This window comes from Xyrauchen texanus, chromosome 28 (assembly GCF_025860055.1).
Source record: "Xyrauchen texanus isolate HMW12.3.18 chromosome 28, RBS_HiC_50CHRs, whole genome shotgun sequence".
Taxonomy (NCBI): Eukaryota; Metazoa; Chordata; class Actinopteri; order Cypriniformes; family Catostomidae; genus Xyrauchen; species Xyrauchen texanus.
In genome coordinates, this window is record NC_068303.1 from 20,674,755 (window position 1) to 20,694,297 (window position 19,543).

At 43.3% G+C, this 19,543-nt stretch overlaps 1 protein-coding gene across 1 annotated transcript in view; it reads right to left on the reverse strand.

Moving 5' to 3' along the window:
• Positions 1-5,620: 5,620 nt before the first annotated feature.
• The window catches only part of moxd1 (monooxygenase, DBH-like 1), a 33,497-nt gene continuing 19,574 nt past the window's right edge, over positions 5,621-19,543 (reverse strand). Inside the window, exons 11-12 of the mRNA XM_052095354.1 lie at positions 16,782-16,950; positions 5,621-9,241 (exon numbers count right to left, since the gene is read on the reverse strand). Coding sequence (XP_051951314.1) covers positions 9,080-9,241; positions 16,782-16,950 — 331 coding nt within the window. The 3' untranslated portion in view covers positions 5,621-9,079. The remainder of the gene's footprint in view (positions 9,242-16,781; positions 16,951-19,543) is intronic.

Genomic DNA, 19,543 nt, shown 5'->3' on the forward strand with positions numbered 1-19,543 from the left:
CAGATGATAACTGATAAGCAAAAAAAACTTTGTATAAGCAAAAGAGTCTTAATCATTTATATGTATGAATATTGTTTTCAAGGGCGAATACCATTAATACTTTGAATATTTTGTAACATAGTTCAGCATCGAGTGATATATGAAATATTGTTATCTTGCTTCCAGTGTCATCGTGAATTAGCGTCAGTACAAGTCATGAAAGGGGACAGAATGTACGAAGGAAGAAGATGGGTTTTGTCATTTATAAGCATACATTAGTAGATGCTTCCAATGGAGTTTTGCTGAAGCAGAAAACTACTTCATATAAATAAGATGTCACCGCTAACCAATAAAGGTCTCACTCCTCATCAGTGTATTTATCTTCCCAGCAATATGAAGTTGAACACATGGTTCTAAATACTGAGAGATTTAACTTTAATAAACTCAGCATAATATACTGTATGAATGTAATGATGTATCAACCCTTGTTTTCTTTTACATCATCTAAAGTGTCTATTATTGCTGTAAGCTCCCATATGTGCCAAGAATCATACAATAAGTCCCATACAAAAACTACTGTGGCAGTATCATAATACAGTGAATGGATCAGATGGTAGTAACATGTTACTGACTGACTGCCATTTAAAATGACCATTGTTTTCACATGGTACCCCAAAGATCTTCAAAGAATACTTTCAAGACCATTGATGCGTAAACAACCATGGTATTTCAATGATACATGTCCAAACAACCATGATATTACCACCTTGATATGTGCTTTATATGTTGTCTAAATGTTTTAGAACACATCTTATTTTCACAACTCATTTATGTCTACCAAAAATTTGTTTTTGTAATGTTTCATCTGCTTATTGATTAAGACAAATTTAAATAACAGTAGCCCCTTGAAGAGATTCGTCACAGCCTCATTATCATTCCCATCATGGCTCTATTCTGCTAAAGAAAAAATACATATATTTAAGTTTTTGAGTAACTGAAAGAACATACAGCGTTTCGACAAGAACGCGATAGAAGGGAAAATGAGTAATTTACATCCCTTTCAAACACTGCTCTCTGCTGGCTATGTTGGGAAACAGCACAATCTGAAACATTATAAAACTTCTCGGAATGTGTCAAAGTGTCATGTCAGGTTTTCTGTCTCTTACATAACTCAAAGTCTTCATCATTCATCTTCAAAATGTATAATTAAAACGATATTAGAATAATATTACAAAACACTATCAAGTCATACAGTTGAATGAATGTACATTTTAGAAATCACTGAGGACATCAGTGTTTTAAAAAGAGCATAACAGCCATGACTTGGTCAAAATGGAAACAAAATCAACAGGAAGTTGTCTTGGCTCTACAGGATGTGCTAGCTTTCTCATTACTCTGCCATATTCTCAGGTGTCTGTGATGTTCCATTACATGAATCCAAACCTCAGTTAAAGTTCAGCACAGAATTAACTGTAAGTATCTCTAGGTGATACAACCAATTCAGGCCACAATACAAGCAATCATTCAACAACAACAACAACAACATCAACAACAACATAAAACAACTGATGTTCTTTTTATCCTCATTATGTATTATTTTAGAATTGGAATTTGGATACCAACACTGACATCATTGTTTGAACTAATCAATTGTGGTTTCTGGGGCTTAACCAGAATTAAGTTACAGTGTGTCTGATGAAGATCTGTTCTCCCACTATAGAGCTTGGAAAATCTTGGTAATTTTCACAACTCTGTTTTCACAACTGATGAGAGGAAGAATTGTAGCCTGAAGCCAAAAGCTGTTGACCTCATCATTGTTTATCATCAATGACTTCCTCTCCTAAACCCCACTTTCAGCACAATCTCACAGCTGCTCATTTGGAGCCATGTCTGTATTCATAATGCCTTCACTTAAAAATAAAAAAAATCTTGTTGTTTCAACATAAAAAGTGTTTGTGCTGCCTTAAAATTTTAGGTTGTGTCAACTTAAGAGGGAAGGCCATTTATACAGAACATGAAATTGACTTTAAAGCTGAAGTATGTTACTTTTTAGTGTTAAAATACTTCTATTCCAATTTGATATGCAGAGGCACTATAAGTAAGCTATTCATAGGTACATTTTCTTGAAAAGTGTAAACACTATGACTCTATGGCACTATAAAATATCCTCTGTTTGTTTTGAGAGACTCAACAAAGTTTCTGAACCAATGGTGTAAGTTGGGGGTGGGACAATCTGACTATTTGAACAATAGCAGATGAGGGGTGTAATTCAGAAAGCTGTTTTGAAAACATTGTTTATTTTTGCAATTTCATTTGGTGCACTTAACTTGTTAAATGAACTTAATTTTTTTTTTAAATAAACTTGATTTTCTTAGTTCAATGAACTTCCTTCAAGTCAAAATGAATATAGAAGTTAAATTACTTACATTATCAGTCACTATTTTTGAACTCCATAGAAGTAGTTTAGGTTATCCTATTGTCAGAGATAAAATAAACTGCCATTTGATGATACATTTTTTATTTATTTTTTTATGATTAGAAACCGAAGTCTAATCCTATCACATTCTGACTTTAGCTTGCTGAGAAGATATTTTACATGCAAATCACAAAAATTGTGAAAATCATCAAGCACATCAATGAGTAAAAAGATGAGCTTTGAGTGACTGATACAAATAACTGAAAGTGACAACAACCAACAGCATAAATAAAATCAGCAAACAGTAGAAAATTGAAAGTAGGACAGTTACACTGCAATATGCACAATTTATTAATGCTGCAGTACATACAGGAAATCCAAAAATACCAGTGTGATGTGCATAGTTCTCTTGACTAATATATATATATATATATATATATATATATATATATATATATATATATATATATATATATATATATATATTGTTTTTTTTAATAATTATTATTTATTTATTTTTATTTCAGAATAGATTTTCAAAGTTCAATAACTCATCAGCCAACAAAAACTTGAATAATTGAGTTATCTCAACAAGATCAATCTAGGGCAGTTATTCTAACTCTACATTTTAAGTTATGACAACTGAAAGGCAAAACAGAGTTTTTTACAGTATGTCTGCCGTTTTATTCTAAGGTTTTCTAGAGCTTAACTTCATGATTCACACCAACCTGACAAGCACAAAATACAGACAGCAACTGTAATTTTGTTAACTCTTGTAGAGAAAGAAGAAAAAAGATAATAGAGACACTTCCTTTCCTTCCCTCATTCAGTCTCTCTCTCTCTCTCTCTCTCTCTCTCTCTCTCTCAGGTTGGTGATACTGGTACAGTTCTTTTCAACAGTTCTAACGTACAACAGGCACTTTATTAGTGTCATCTTGAGTTAAGCACCTCTTGAACAGTAAACAAGAAAAAAAGCTTACCACTCTTCTAGCAGATCTTCAAAGAACATCTTGGTGCCAGTCTCAAAGAGTTAAGAGTGAGAGAAGGAAACATTTCTGTGGCATTCTCAAGCACACATTGGCACATTTTTGCAGTGTTGGTGTGTGAGAAAGAGAGAGCCTTGAGGCCTTTACAAGAGATGTTCCGTGCTGTACCAGGGTCTTCCAGGCGGTAACATTGGACTTATAGTACAGTACCCGCAGTACCCTGGTGGTAACAGTGGATAAAACAACCTCAAGCTTTCAGAATAATCACATCCCTTTATACTATTAGCTTTGTTTTTGATATCATTCTCAAAGGACTGTAAAATACAACCTCCTTACTTGTTTTAACCCTAAGGAATATTCTATTAAATTGCAAAACATCTGAGTGATTGATAATTACTGACATTCTGGACACTGGTTTTTTCACCAGCCTGAACTGTGCTGCAAAAAACACAATTAGTAAATAGAAGTCACTTTGTTATGCTCTTGCTAACACAAAGGAAGAATTTGTCTGGGAAAGTACATTTGAAATGGAGAAGCAATCAAACAAATAAATAGACAGATTAATGCCTAGAAAACACAAACCCATTACCTAAGATACATCTGTCATCCAAAATGTCCATGAATCTATCCTTATATATATATGTAAGGATATATATATGTATGTATATATATATACACACACAGTGCATCCGGAAAGTATTCACAGCGCTTCACTTTTTCCACATTTTGTTATGTTACAGCCTTATTCCAAAATTGATTAAATTCATTATTTTCCTCAAATTTCCCCTATATTCTACAAACAATTCTCCATAATCAACTTGAAAGAAGTTTGTTTGAAATCTTTGCAAATTTATTAAAACTAAAAAAATCACATGTACATAAGTATTCACAGCCTTTGCCATGACACTCAAAATTGAGCTCAGGTGCATCCTGTTTCCACTGATCATCCTTGAGATGTTTCTACAACTTGATTGGAGTCCACCTGTGATAAATTCAGTTGATTGGACATGATTTGGAAAGGCACACACCTGTCTATATAAGGTCCCACAGTTAACAGTGCATGTGAGAGCACAAATCAAGCCATGAAGTCCAAGGAATTGTCTGTAGGCCTCCGAGACAGGATTGTATCGAGGCACAGATCTGGGGAAGGGTAAAGAAACATTTCTGAGCATTGAAGGTCCCAATGAGCACAGTGGCCTCCATCAGTAGAAGTTTGGAACCACCAGGACTCTTCCTAGAGCTGGCCGCCCAGCCAAACTGAGCAATCTGGTAGAAGGGCCTTAGTCAGGGAGGTGACCAAGAACCCGATGGTCACTCTGACAGAGCTCCAGCATTTCTCTGTGGAGAGAGGAGAACCTTCCAGAAGAACAACCATCTCTGCAGCACTCCACCAATCAGGCCTGAATGGTAGAGTGGCCAGACGGAAGCCACTCCTCAGTCAAAGGCACATGATAGCCTGCCTGGAGTTTGCCAAAAGGCACCTGAAGGACTCTCCGACCATAAGAAACAAAATACTCTGGTCTGATGAAACTTTGGCCTGAATGGCAAGCATCAGGTCTGGAGGAAACCAGGCACCGCTCCTCACCTAGCCAATACCATCCCTACAGTGAAGCATGATGTGGCAGCATCATGCTGTGGGGATGTTTTTCAGCGGCAGGAACTGGAAGATAAGTTAGGAATGAGGAAAAGATGAATGCAGCAATGTACAGAGACATACTTGATGAAAACCTGCTGGGTACCGACACTCCCCATCCAACCTGATGGAGCTTGTGAGGTCCTGCAAAGAAGAATGGGAGAAACTGCCCAAAAATAGGTGTGCCAAACATGTAGCATCGTACACAAAAGACTTGAGGCTGTAATTGGTGCCAAAGATGCTTCAACACAGTATTGAGCAAAGGCTGTAAATACTTATGTACATTTGTTTTTAAATAAATTTGCAAAGATTTCAAACAAACTACTTTTACGGTTTCATTATGGGGTATTGTTTGTAGAATTGAGGAAAATAGTGAATTTAATCAATTTTGGAAAAAGGCTGTAACATAACAAAAAGTGAAGCGCTGTGAATACTTTCCGGATGCACTGTGTATATGTGTATATATATACACACACACACACACACACACAAAATCAAGCTTTTCAAATAGTAAGTCTCCAAATATTTGCAAGAAATAAACATTTATTAATTCAAAGACATACAGAGTATAAAACCGTTATGGTTTTGAATGTAATGCCAGCATTTATTTATGAAACACACATTTACGTAGCTTAAAATGAGAGGAACAGAGCTCTTGACAGGTGGCTTTTGCATGTGTTAGATGATAAGGATGGTTTAAAAGTGTAACTTCTAATAAAACTAAAATTGTGAAGAGAGCCTTTGAAAAGTATTCAAATATACATAACTTTTAAGGATGTTTGAATGACAGTGCTCATTTTTACAATAATGAAGTCACTGATGATATGGCTGACATTAGATCTCCAACTCATATTTAAAATTCATTTATATTTTATGACTCAGATGTTCGATCAAATCAATCACTATTAAAACATAATTTGATAAAAAGAAGCATTTTCACAAGTATTCCCAGACTTTTGGACCTCATTGTAGGTTATGGTGAGCTGGAACTCAGCAGTATAACAGCTTATTTCAGATATGTGGTGAGATTATGATGAGTTACAGCTATGGAGAGGCATTCATTTGAAGCGGCTGAGAGACTCCAGTGAGCATGAACCAAAAGATATTACATGAGAATCATAAATTGGTCCTAAAGGTGACTTCAGCCTACATTAATACAACATAGTTGTGATCAATGCAAGTGATAAGCTTGATTTAGTTAATGATGAGTCACACAGCCTTATTACTCTATCGTGTCTCCAAATGTGCATAAATCAGAGAATGAGTCTTACTGTTAATAACCACTTCAGTAATGGGGCTTTTCCACTGCACGGTACAACTCGACTCTGCTCACATTTTTGGGGTTCACTGTGGATAGTACCTGGTACCTGATACTTTTTTAGTACCACCTCAATCGAGGTTCCAAGTGAGCCAAGCCGATACTAAATTTGATGTAAAAATCCAGCAGATCTCTGATTGGTCAGGGAGAATCGTCACTACCAGCGTCACTGGATTTCCGACACGCAACATCAACCCGCTAGTTTTAAAGTTAACTACAGCGATAACAGTATCATTTGTTCACGGCACTTTCGAATTGTAAAAAAAAAATTGGCTGTGCGTAAAACCATGCTGTAGTCAATAAACGAGGTGCAGACGGACCAACCAACAGTGTAGGGAAAAGTAAAAAAAACGTAAAAGTGGAAGTGGTTCAACCAAATGGACGCTATCTAAACCGGCGAGCAATGGGAGGGAGAGTGCCCTGCACTCTGCGTTGATCCACGATGGAGGATGGTATGTTTTGTTACGTTAACTCTATACTCTGCTTGAAATCTTCACATTATTTAGTTGACCAGCTATTGTAAGCTTGCTTCTAAAACAACCAGGCCAATTTAACTGTTACACTTGTGTAAAATCCCCATGCTAACCACAGTAGCTAAAAGCTAGCGGTTGTGTTATTGTTTTGGTCAGTTTGTGTTGTGTTTAAGATGATGTCACGGAAGTAGAGGCGGTGCAACTATGACGATCAGCCTATAATCCCACCCATGTTGAGATGGCCCTAAACTGCAGTGGAAATGCAAGCTCAGAGAAGTAAACCTTGATGCGTGTCTAACCGTAACGTGCAGCGGAAAAGTGCCATAATAATAACTTGGGCTTGTGGGGGCCAGTGGTGACATACGGAATATCTGCATGCAGTGGTGTAGTCGGGCCATACACACGTATACGCCAAATGCTTATTTTTTTCCTGGGGCTGTTTGCGTACAATGACTTCTAAAGATCAATATTTGCATATACACTCAGTATCCCCACTTATTTTGTTGCTCAGAAGTCTATAATCTACTGTCATGTTAGTTTCCCTTTAACTGATTGGACACTGTTTTGTGAAACTGGTGATTCTTTGTTGTAATTGATGCAATATCACTTGAATTCTACAATTCCCTCCCCCTGACAATCGTTAAGACCGCCATCATCGACTGAGGGAATTTATGACAGTGAGTGGAGAAGGAAAGTTACCCTCATTCTGAAGCAGTATCAGGTAAAATTAATTAACGAAATATCCCAAATGTCCAGTAAAATAAAAAATCGTCCCATCACAATCAGTGGATGTCTTCTGTTGTGTTTTTGTCAGAAGCAAGAACATTTTGTCAAAATCATATAGCATTTGAGTGCATGTTAATAGTTTACCACCATTGGGATTTTAAAACACCAGTAAATGCACCTATTCATGAAATGCCATTACATTTTATTGCCTATATCAGAGCTCGTTCTGGAAGAGAAAGGTAAAAAAAACTGCATTAATTTAAAATAAATGTACAGTAGTACAGGTTTAGTTAACACATTTTTCTTACATTTCCCTTATGATAAACACTATTTACTGCCAAAACAAGGACACTAATCCAATGAGAAATACACTATTTTCATGTTAAGCCTTTTCTCTCCCTTTCTCTAACGCTTTTTAAAGCATTTTTCATTTTAAGTTTAGTAGGGGACGTTCACACTGAAAGCATTTTTGCATCCGTCTGCGCTTTTTCCAATGTTAAGCAATGCCTCACACAGGAACGCCTGTAAATATAGGTTATTCCTACAATTCTTTGACATTTAAGTCCCCAGTGGTATTTATATTGTTTAATTTGTATTGTAAATTGTATTGATTACAATTTGAGTAGGCTTGTTAAAAAGAATAAAGACTTTTTCTGATGTTACACACTTCTGTGGGCTTAAAAGTAACATTTTATAAAATTAATATCCTTTTCTATTGCACTGTGTCACTTCCTCATGTCCCAAAAACTGAACGTCAAACATCTTCGACAAAAATAAACTTTTTTCCCCCACATACAGTTAAGAATTTAGTGTTACATTCTCTTACTAACATGTATTTATTTGTGGTAAATGTGTAATTTTAACACTGATAGTGAAGGTTTTTGTGTGTCCCTTGATTTATTGCGCACCCTGTTATTTCATGATACCTTTCATTCAAGATATATGTTATGAAATGACATCACACACACACTGGAGGTGGACATCAGCCATTCTGCAAAATTACTTTGAGTTATTTTAAGTTTATAACTCTATTGTTTTATTTATGTTTTCCTTAAATTTTGTGGTGTTAGTAATATGTGGTCAAGCGTAACGTATCCACCCTCTAATGGGAGATATTTGGGAAATTATAATAATTAAAAAATTTCAATATACATTATTTATGTTAACAGAAATAAAATCACAAATATTAGTTTACAAATATGTTTCCTAGATATCAATCACAGATCATCTAGTGGCTAATTTATCCACTGAATGTCTACCTGCTATTGTCCACCCTGATACAGCCCATTTAACTGGATTGACATAATATTAACTGGATTTTTTATTAATTTAGCTTTACAAGTATGATTAGTACAATCTTTAACATGTCCCTATAATGATGAAACATGAAGAAACTTGTAAAAGTATGTTTTATTTTTCAAAAGTTTCAAAGCTGGAATGTCACCGAATTGTAGGAATGACCCATTTATGATATGTACAGAGTTGCAGTGGACTACACTACTGCCTATATGTGTACAGGAATATAGTACATTGAGATGGCAGTGGACATTAGAGGTGTAGGTAGGTCTGTAAAATGAGCAGGAGGCATACAGTGAGGAGCAGAGAGTGGGAGCTTTCACACAGAGTCTGTGAGACATTCCTGCAGGGTACACCAGCAGCAGACACCTGCTCTGACTTCAGCTCCGGTGGAGAGACAATCATGCCTTGAATCTAACAAAGAGAGAGAAAAATTTTAAACTCTCAACAAATAATTAATTAGGTTTTTAATTTGCAATAATTTCTGGAAATTATGCAGTTATCATGTAACTACATGGCCAACACGATCACACAAAATTTCTTGTGCCCTGAAATCGAAACAATTCTGCTGAATTACTAACAATGTAATCCAAAGTCAGGCATTTTTGCATCAATTCAAATTAGAGCTTTAACACATTGTAATGACTTGAGGAAGCAGACAAGGGGTTGGATCCAAGTGCGGTTTATTTGTAAACAATAATCAGGAAAACACAGGAACAAAGCAAGAGACCACAATGGGCAAACTAAACTCAAACACAAAATGAAACACAGGAGCAAAGAAAAGTCCACAATGGGAAAATCAAACTAAAACACGAAATGACACACGGCTGGGAGAACAAACACGAAGGGCAGGTAACAAGGGCTAAGGCACGACAAGAAACCATACACGACATATAACCATACAACGAACGACAAGGGAAAAGGAAAACAACAGGGTTTAAATACACAAAGACACAATAAAGACTAAACGAGACACAGGTGAGAACAATGATGAGTGCTGGCAGAGATGAGTGCCGGGGATAGTGGGAAATGTAGTTTTTTACACGGACAGTGAGACTCAGGGCGGACAACAGGGAAAACGTGACATGGAATGGATCGGTGACGGGTGAAACAGAAAACACGGAGCAGACCACACGGAAACATGACATAAACGTGATGGGTGAAACAGAGAACCTAGGGTAGACAACACAGGAACGTGACATAGCCCCCCCTCAAAAGGACCGGATTCCAGACGGTCCTAAGAAGAAACAGAATAGAAAAAATAAACAAATGTTCAAGGAGAGGGGGGCTAGACAAGGGGGAAAACAGACAGACCAAAGGGGCCACAAGGGACACAAAGACAGACTAAGGAGGCACAAGGGACACAGAGACAGACTAAGGAGGCACAAGGAACAATTAGGCAGTCCATGGGGGAAAAAGGGGCAATTAGGCAGTCCACAGGGGCACAGAGGGCAAGAAGGCAGTCCAAGGAGATGTGTGAAGGGAACCGGGTCAGGTGGCCTGGGGGGCGTCCACAGGGTAGGGATAGGCTTAGGAGGCCAGGGAGGTATCGACCGAGCAGGGACAAGTTTAGGTGATCTGGGAGCTGGCCACAAGGCAAGGGCCGGTTCAGGGGGCCTGGGAGGTGGCCACAGGACAGGGACAGGTTGAGGAGGCCTGAGAGACGGCCACAAGACAGGGACAGGTCTAGGAGGCCTGGGAGGCGGCCATCGGACAGGGACAGGTCCAGGAGGCCGAGCTGAGAGGGGCTCTGGAGACGAAGCTGAGGGAGGCTCTGGAAGCTCAGGAGGCGGAGCTGAGGTAGGCTCTGGAGGCACAGCTGAGGGGGCCTCTGGAGGCTCCGGAGGCGGAGCTGAGGAAGGCGGAGCCGAGAAAGGCTCGGGAGGTGGAGCTCTAGAAGGCTCGAGGGGCGGAGCTCTAGAAGGCTCTGGAGTCTCTGTGAGCAGACCCGTAGGAGGCTCTGGAGGCGGAGCCGTAGGAGGCTCTGGGGCGGAGCCAAGGGAAGTTCAGGAGGTGCAGCTAAGGGTACCTCAGGAGGCGGAGCCGAGGAAGGCCTAGGAGACGGGGTTGAGGAAGGCGGAGCAGAGGATGGCTCGGGAGGCCCAGGAGGCGGAGCCGTGGGAGGCACTGGAGGCTGAGCCGAGGAAGGTGGCGCCGTAGGAGGCTTTAGAGGCGGAGACCTGGAAGGCTCTGGAGGCAGAGCCGAGGGAGGTGGCGCCGTAGGAGGTTTCAGAGGCGGAGACCTGGAAGGCTCTGGAGGCGGAGCCGAGGGAGGTGGCGCCATAGGAGGTTTCAGAGGCGGAGACCTGGAAGGCTCTGGAGTCTCTGGGGGCAGAGCCGTAGGAGGCTCGGGAGGCGGAGCCATCGGAGGCTCGGGAAGCTCGAGAGGCGGAGCCCTGGAAGGCTCGAGAGGCTTGAGGAGAGGAACCCTAGGAGGCTCGAGAGACTTGAGAGGCGGAGCCCTGGAAGGCTCTAGAGGCGGAGCTCTAGAAGGCTCTGGAGTCTCTGTGAGCAGAGCCGTAGGAGGCTCTGGGGGCGGAGCCGTAGGAGGCTCGGGAGGCAGAGCTCTAGAAGGCTCTGGAGTCTCTGGGAGCTGAGCCGTAGGAGGCTCTGGAGGCGGACCCGTAGGAGGCTCGGGAGTCTCTGGGAGAGGAGCCGTAGGAGGCTCGGGAGGCAGAGCTCTAGAAGGCTCTGGACTCTCTGGGAGCTGAGCCGTAAGAGGCTCGGGGGGCGGAGCCCTGGGTGGCTCGAGAGACTTGAGAGGCGGAGCCCTTGGTGGCTCGAGAGGCGGAGCCCTGGAAGGCTCTAGAGGCGGAGCTCTAGAAGGCTCTGGAGTCTCTGTGAGCAGAGCCGTAGAAGGCTCTGGGGCGGAGCCGTAGGAGGCTCGGGAGGCAGAGCTCTAGAAGGCTCTGGACTCTCTGGGAGCTGAGCCGTAGGAGGCTCTGGAGGCGGAGCCGCAGGAGGCTCGGGAGGCAGAGCCGTAGGAGGCTCGGGAGTCTCTGAGAGAGGAGCCGTAGCCGTAAGAGGCTCGGGGGGCGGAGCCCTGGGTGGCTCGAGAGAATTGAGAGGCGGAGCCCTTGGTGGCTCGAGAGGCGGAGCCCTGGAAGGCTCGAGAGGCTTGAGAGGCGGAGCCCTGGAAGGCTCGAGAGGCGGGGCCCTGGAAGGCTCGAGAGGCGGGGCCCTGGAAGGCTCGAGAGGCTTGAGGGGCGGAGCCCTGGGAGGCTCGAGAGGCGGAGCCCTGGGAGGCTCGGGAGGCTTGAGGGGCGGAGCCCTGGAAGGCTCGAGAGGCTTGAGGAGAGGAACCCTAGGAGGCTCGAGAGACTTGAGAGGCGGAGCCCTGGAAGGCTCTAGAGGCGGAGCTCTAGAAGGCTCTGGAGTCTCTGTGAGCAGAGCCATAGGAGGCTCTGGGGGCGGAGCCGTAGGAGACTCGGGAGGCGGAGCTCTAGAAGGCTCTGGAGTCTCTGGGAGCTGAGCCGTAGGAGGCTCTGGAGGCGGACCCGTAGGAGGCTCGGGAGGCGGAGCCATAGGAGGCTCGGGAGTCTCTGGGAGAGGAGCCGTAGGAGGCTCTGGGGCGGAGCCGTAGGAGGCTCGGGAGGCAGAGCTCTAGAAGGCTCTGGACTCTCTGGGAGCTGAGCCGTAAGAGGCTCGGGGTGTGGAGCCCTGGGTGGCTCGAGAGACTTGAGAGGCGGAGCCCTTGGTGGCTCGAGAGGCGGAGCCCTGGAAGGCTCTAGAGGCGGAGCTCTAGAAGGCTCTGGAGTCTCTGTGAGCAGAGCCGTAGAAGGCTCTGGGGCGGAGCCGTAGGAGGCTCGGGAGGCAGAGCTCTAGAAGGCTCTGGACTCTCTGGGAGCTGAGCCGTAGGAGGCTCTGGAGGCGGAGCTGCAGGAGGCTCGGGAGGCAGAGCCGTAGGAGGCTCGGGAGTCTCTGAGAGAGGAGCCGTAGCCGTAAGAGGCTCGGGGGGCGGAGCCCTGGGTGGCTCGAGAGAATTGAGAGGTGGAGCCCTTGGTGGCTCGAGAGGCGGAGCCCTGGAAGGCTCGAGAGGCTTGAGAGGCGGAGCCCTGGAAGGCTCGAGAGGCGGGGCCCTGGAAGGCTTGAGAGGCGGGGCCCTGGAAGGCTCGAGAGGCTTGAGGGGCGGAGCCCTGGGAGGCTCGAGAGGCGGAGCCCTGGGAGGCTCGGGAGGCTTGAGGGGCGGAGCCCTGGAAGACTCGAGTGACGGAGCCCTGGGAGGCTCGAGAGGAGCCCTTGGAGGCTCGAGAGGAGCCCTGGGAGGCTCGAGAGACTTGAGAGGCGGAGCCCTGGAAGGCTTGAGAGGCTTGAGGGGCGGAGCCCTGGAAGGCTTCAGAGACTTGAGGGGCGGAGCCCTGGAAGGCTCGGGAGGAGGAGCCCTGGAAGACTCGAGAGACTTGAGAGGCAGAGCCCTGGAAGGCTCGGGAGGAGGAGCCCTGGAAGACTCGAGAGACTTGAGAGGCGGAGCCCTAGGAGGCTCGAGAGGCGCTTGTTCTTGGACGGTCCTGTCTACTGGCGCTGGCCCTTGGACGGTCATGGCTACTGGCGTTGGCCCTGGGACGGTCATGGCTGCTGGCGCTGGCTCTTGGACGGTCATGGCTGCTGGCGCTGGCTCTTGGACGGTCATGGCTGCTGGCGCTGGCTCTTGGACGGTCGAGGCTACAGGCGCTGGCTCAGGAACGGTCGAGGCTACAGGCGCTGGCTCAGGGATGGTCGAGGCTACAGGCGCTGGCTTACTGACATCTGGAGCTAATGGCTCTGGCTCGCTGACCGTGGCTGACGAGGGCTCAGGCTCGCTGACCGGGGCAGACGTGTACCGGGAGGCGGAAGCCCGTCTTCTCTCCCTCCTCCGGGCAGACGAAGTGGACAGTGTGGGTTCTGGGAGCGCGACTGGCGTGGGGGTCGGTTCGCTGACAGGTGGGGCTGGTGTTATAGGGGGCGCCGGGGTTGGCTGAAGAGACTCCATTGTGGATGGTGAGTTAGGGTCCTTCACAGCAACGCCCACAGAGAGCGGTGAGTCGCACACCAGTAGGGTCGCCACCAGGAAGTCGCGGAGAGTCCAGCCAAGCGTCGCTTGTGGCAGCCGCTCCTTCAGCGAACCGTCTAGATTACCCCTGAAGAAGGCCAGAAGGGAGGATTCAGGGATGTCCGCGACACTCGCCAGTTCAATGAAGTCGCGGACGTGGTCCTCTATAGGTCGGCCTTCTTGCCTCAGGCTGAGCAGCCGGTAGTTAGCCTGCTGGACCGCTGGATCCATTGGTGGTTCGTTCGTTCTGTAATGACTTGAGGAAGCAGACAAGGGGTTGGATCCAAGCACGGTTTATTTGTAAACAATAATCAGGAAAACACAGGAACAAAGGAAGAGACCACGATGGGCAAACTAAACTCAAACACAAAATGAAACACAGGAGCAAAGGAAAGTCCACAATGGGAAAATCAAACTAATACACGAAATGACACACGGCTGGGAGAACAAACACGAAGGGCAGGTAACAAGGGCTAAGGCACGACAAGAAACCATACACGACATATAACCATACAACAAACGACAAGGGAAAAGGAAAACAACAGGGTTTAAATACACAAAGACACAATAAAGACTAAACGAGACACAGGTGAGAACAATGATGAGTGCTGGCAGAGATGAGTGCCGGGGATAGTGGGAAATGTAGTTTTTTACACGGACAGTGAGACTCAGGGCGGACAACAGGGAAAACGTGACATGGAACGGATCGGTGACGGGTGAAACAGAAAACATGGAGCAGACCACACGGAAACATGACATAAACGTGATGGGTGAAACAGAGAACCTAGGGTAGACAACACAGGAACGTGACACACATAAAATAAAGTTTAATTTTCTTAAATCGCAATTAACGCATTTACCATAAATAAAGAATAAACCAGTATATACACTTGTCGAAGTTAATCCTGGTTGTGGTTGTTATCTCTTGCCTTCTGACAGCCACGATTGCTGTCTTTCATGTCTGGGCACTGTTCACGTGGAAACATCTTTCGTGGATGCGTCATGTCCTCACTGCGAGGACATGACCATGGCAACATTGCGGTCGTGGCTCACTTTCGTCAGAAAGCATGCCACCCCAGCGGCTCCCCTGCCTCAGCCCTTCTACCTACGGGTATGAGGCCAGCGCGGCTAGCACCGCCCTCACTACCCTCTGTGGTGGGGTGGCCAGGGGCTACTCTGCAATGCCTCTAGTGGATAAGGTGCTCGCGGTGCACCTATGCCCGCAGAGCGCCGCCACATGGTGCGGGCACCCCAAGCTCCGGTCCAGGACCTGTAGGTTTACGTCGTCCTTGAGGGCCAAGGCTCATGGTGCCACTGGACAAGCCGTCTCCGCCCTGCACGCCATAGGTCTCCAGTAAGTCCACCAAGCCATGGCGCTGAAAGAGCTGCACGAGGGTAGCTCCGCTCTGGGATTGATGCAGGAGCTGCGCTCTGTGACCAACCTCACACTCCGGGCGACGAAAGTCACGGCGCGGTCTCTTGGGTGGGCGATGTCCACCTTGTTGGTCAAGAAGTGCCACCTTTGGCTCAACCTGGTTGTGATGCGAGAGGCCGACAAGTCACAGTTCCTTAACGTCCCCATTTCCCAGGCTGGCCTATTCGACGACACCGTCGAGGACTTTGCCCAGCAGTTCTCGGCAGTGAAGCAGCAGACGGAGGCCATTCAACACATCCTGCCCCGACGTGGTTCAAGATCCCTCCTGCGGTGGCTGCACCGGCTCTGCCCCGAGTTCCCCATCTCACGGCCGGCCACCAAGAAGAAGACCTCGAAGCGACCCTGAGACGGATGACCCAGGGACGAGGAGATCTACTATTCCGGAGCTGGTGGACAGACCTCTCCATCCCCCGGTGGAGGGCCGGGAGTAGAATCTTTTGTTTCATTCTCATTTAACATTCTCACTTAATGCTCAAGTAACTTCAAGTAAATTCAACAAAAGAGCAGTTTTCTCATTCCCTAGGTCACATAACCGGTGTGCAAGGCCGGCATTACGACCACCGTCCACCATTCCATTTAGGCAGGTTCGGTGCTCCAGCAGCAGCCCCCCCTGCCAGTTAGAATGCACGGATCTTGAGACAAGTTTTTTTAAGTTTCAATGTAGTTTTAACTCGACACAGCATCGTCAAATGAGTGTTTATGGCACAAGTCGCTGAAAGTGATGCAACCAAAGTGAGGCACTCCAAGAGCGTGCGTCTAATGCTTTTGTACATACTACATAGACAATCCTTTTAAATCGCACAGAGAGCGCATCCTGTGAGAGGATTACTGTCTAGTGTGGGCCATTAATAGGCTTATGGAACTAAATATATGGAAAGGATGTCAAAAGATATGGAAATAAAACTATATTTTCTAAAAAACACTTTTTGTATAGTATAATCATAGCTTTTATCATCTGCTACAATTATGTAATATATTTGAAAAATCTTAATTCTTTCCTAACAAATATTGATAAATTCAACTATTATTTTTATCACCACATCGTCATTAATTCTATTAATAATTATAACAGCCCTAATTATTAAATATGGTTGGGCCAGTGATTTGAATTTCAATAATCACAAACAGATTTCAGTAACAAAACTTTCGACTTACTATTGCCAAATCAGAGTGTGATCAGATTGCAATTTCAGGACATATTTACTGTCAATCAGTAGAATTCACATTAACTATGCACAAAATACAAAACACACAAATGTTTAGATTTGCAAGGAATAAAAGCACACATTTTCGCAGATTAGCGAACATAAGACATAGTGACAACACAGGACTGGCTCAAGAAGGAAAGTTACAGTTCTACCAACTAGCCCAAAACTCTCTCCTACTGGCCTTATTTTTTAGTTCTGAGCACACTCTAATCTATAAAAAGATAAGATACATTATGTCTGCTAACAGTCCAGACTGTTTATTAAAGATATGTTTTTACTCACCGACCACTCATCCTGGCCAATCTTGGAGCAGCGGACGTTCATGGGGAGTTTTCGTACAACCTCATTGAATGCCTTCCCTCTCTTCCTCGTCCACCTGTATTTATCCATTGCGTCCGTGAAAGAAAGGTTGCTGTATTTCTTAGGACTCTTTATAACAAAGGGCCAGGTTCTGCAAAAGAGATGGCTTGGGATTATTGGTGTGGTATGAACATTTAATTAACATCATAATCTTTTTACCGAGGTTTATTAAAGCTGAAGTGTGTAATTTCTGTGCCACTAGCACCACCTAATGAAATTGCTAAATAATTTGTTTATTTTAACAGCTTTCTGAATTAGCACCATCTGCTGATGATTTAATGAACAGATAGTCCCAATCCCATCTCACCCAATTGGTTGAGTCAAAGTTATTGTGACAGTATGGATGGGTGGCTCAAAACAGAGAAGTTTTTATAGTGCCACAGAGACACAGTGTTTACAGTTGTCGAGAAAATTAACCGACAAATTGTTTACTTACTGTTTTCTCTGTATATTCAGATGGAATAAGAGAAAGTATTTTAATACAGTAAAAGTTACACACTTCAGCTTTTAAGGTGCACTCACTAAGGTTTTCTTATTAAAAAAGTTTAATACCTAATGAAAAGAATTGTAATTTTGCAATATATGTAGGGAATCATGACCACTCACATTAAAATGAAGACTCCAGTCATATCAGTAACCTTATAAAAGCTGTTTTATTCTACATGGAGAGGGTCCGTACATGGGGGCTGTCATGTTAGAATCACATGACCAGCTGAACACTACTTGCTTAAATCACAGTAACCATCCTGTTATTTGACACGTATATCCTTATACATATATCAAATATAAACTGTTATTTTACAATGGCATCTGAAACTGAAAACTATTGATTTTAAATGATGCTGCATCCAAGATGACACAAAGACAAAAGTTACTGAGTGCACCTTTAACCAATAAATATTTACCATATTTTGAAAGACACAGTTTTAATATAACTGTTTATGCTTGGCCTAGCTGATCATACATTCTACAGTAAAATAAATATATTTATTTATATACTCAGCTTCGAGCACTTTCATGTCCCAAGTGTTGATTTTTATTCAAACTAAAATATTTAAGATTTTTTCCTTTTTGTTATGAAGGTCAAATGACAACTTTTTACCACAACTTCATAATTTATTTTTGGTACTTTTCAAATGCCTTTTTATGTATAGATTTGCTCGTTTAAGCCTTGTCACAGACCAGATTTTCAATATTAAACATTTATATTGTCATATACCACATATATGACATATATGTCTCAGTTGTTGCGTCATTTCCACCACAAAGAAAAACCAAGGTAAATATCCCTTAGGAGCAGAATATTTTTTGGGCATTATTACCAATCCAGCTTTGCCAAATTATTCAAAATGTTAACATATTATTTAGTTGTGTGTATTTAGGATACATAAAAAGTTAGCAATGGAATTAGTATTTGAGACAAGGGAGTGGGCCATTTTATTACCATTTATTTCCATAATTTCCACCCCAGATTCTATTAAACTCACTACAGAATTTGATGTGTGGTGGAAATAACATTGTGGTGGAAATGTTCATGATTTTCTTTAAAAAAAAATAATACCAAACAAAAAAATACAAAAATGACATAAATACCCTGTGATGCATGTACATACATTTTTGTACATTGTTCTGTTGTGTGTAAATATTAATAATTAATCAGTTAATAATAGTCAATTCACGTTTCATGCTTCAGTGCTACATAGATAAGGATTTCAACAGTGAAGACAATTTGAACCTATAAATTCTGTCACTGCTTATACCCTATTTTATTTATGATGGCAATAATTTACTCACCGATCAAAGTTACACCTTAGGAAAGAACATCCATTCAGTGAGCTTTTATAGATGTGTGTTTGTAGAACAGAGAAAGAGAGACAGAGGTTGGAAAGCCTTGGGGGGCTTTGAAACAAAATCTGTTTAAAGTTGCCAGGTCTATTCTCTTAGAATTGCCCTTATTCAAGCATCTGAGCACAATACTACTCTGAGCCTCGGGGGTAGAATAAACAAAATCCACCAACAGGGCCCTTCAGATGTTCCTCATTTTAGATGTACACATACCCCACATCCATTCAACACACGCTCGCCTGCTCACACGCAAAATCACAAACAAGCATAAGAGGACATATAAAACAAACACACATCACTCTCTATCCCCCTCTCCCCCTCTTTACACAAACCAGTGAACAAAAATCTATACAAAACATCATCAGCACAGTGGTGCTACCAGAGAGATAACTGCAGTACTTCTCTGGTATAGGTATTATGTGTACTTATAGATTGCGTCTTGAAATTTATACCCACTGGCTGAGATAACATCTCACAGAGCTAATTCCCCCAAAAGCCAAGAAATACTTACCTTTCTAGATGACTGGTGGGAGAGCCACTATATTTAAATATGTCACTAAACAGTGATGCAACATTTATTAACCATGATGAACCATGATACCCACACATGTCATGTTTTCAATCAAATATAATGAGTTGTTTAGCATAATTTAAATAACAAAACATGTAAAAGGAGAGACGTGTTTAAAAGGATTGTTCACACAAAAATGAAAATTCCACCATCATTTACGCATGTTGTTCTAAACCTGTATGACACTGAACACAAAACGAGATGTTAGGCATCTGACAACCGCAGTCACCCTTTACTTTCTCTGCAACTTTTTGCCATACAATTAAAG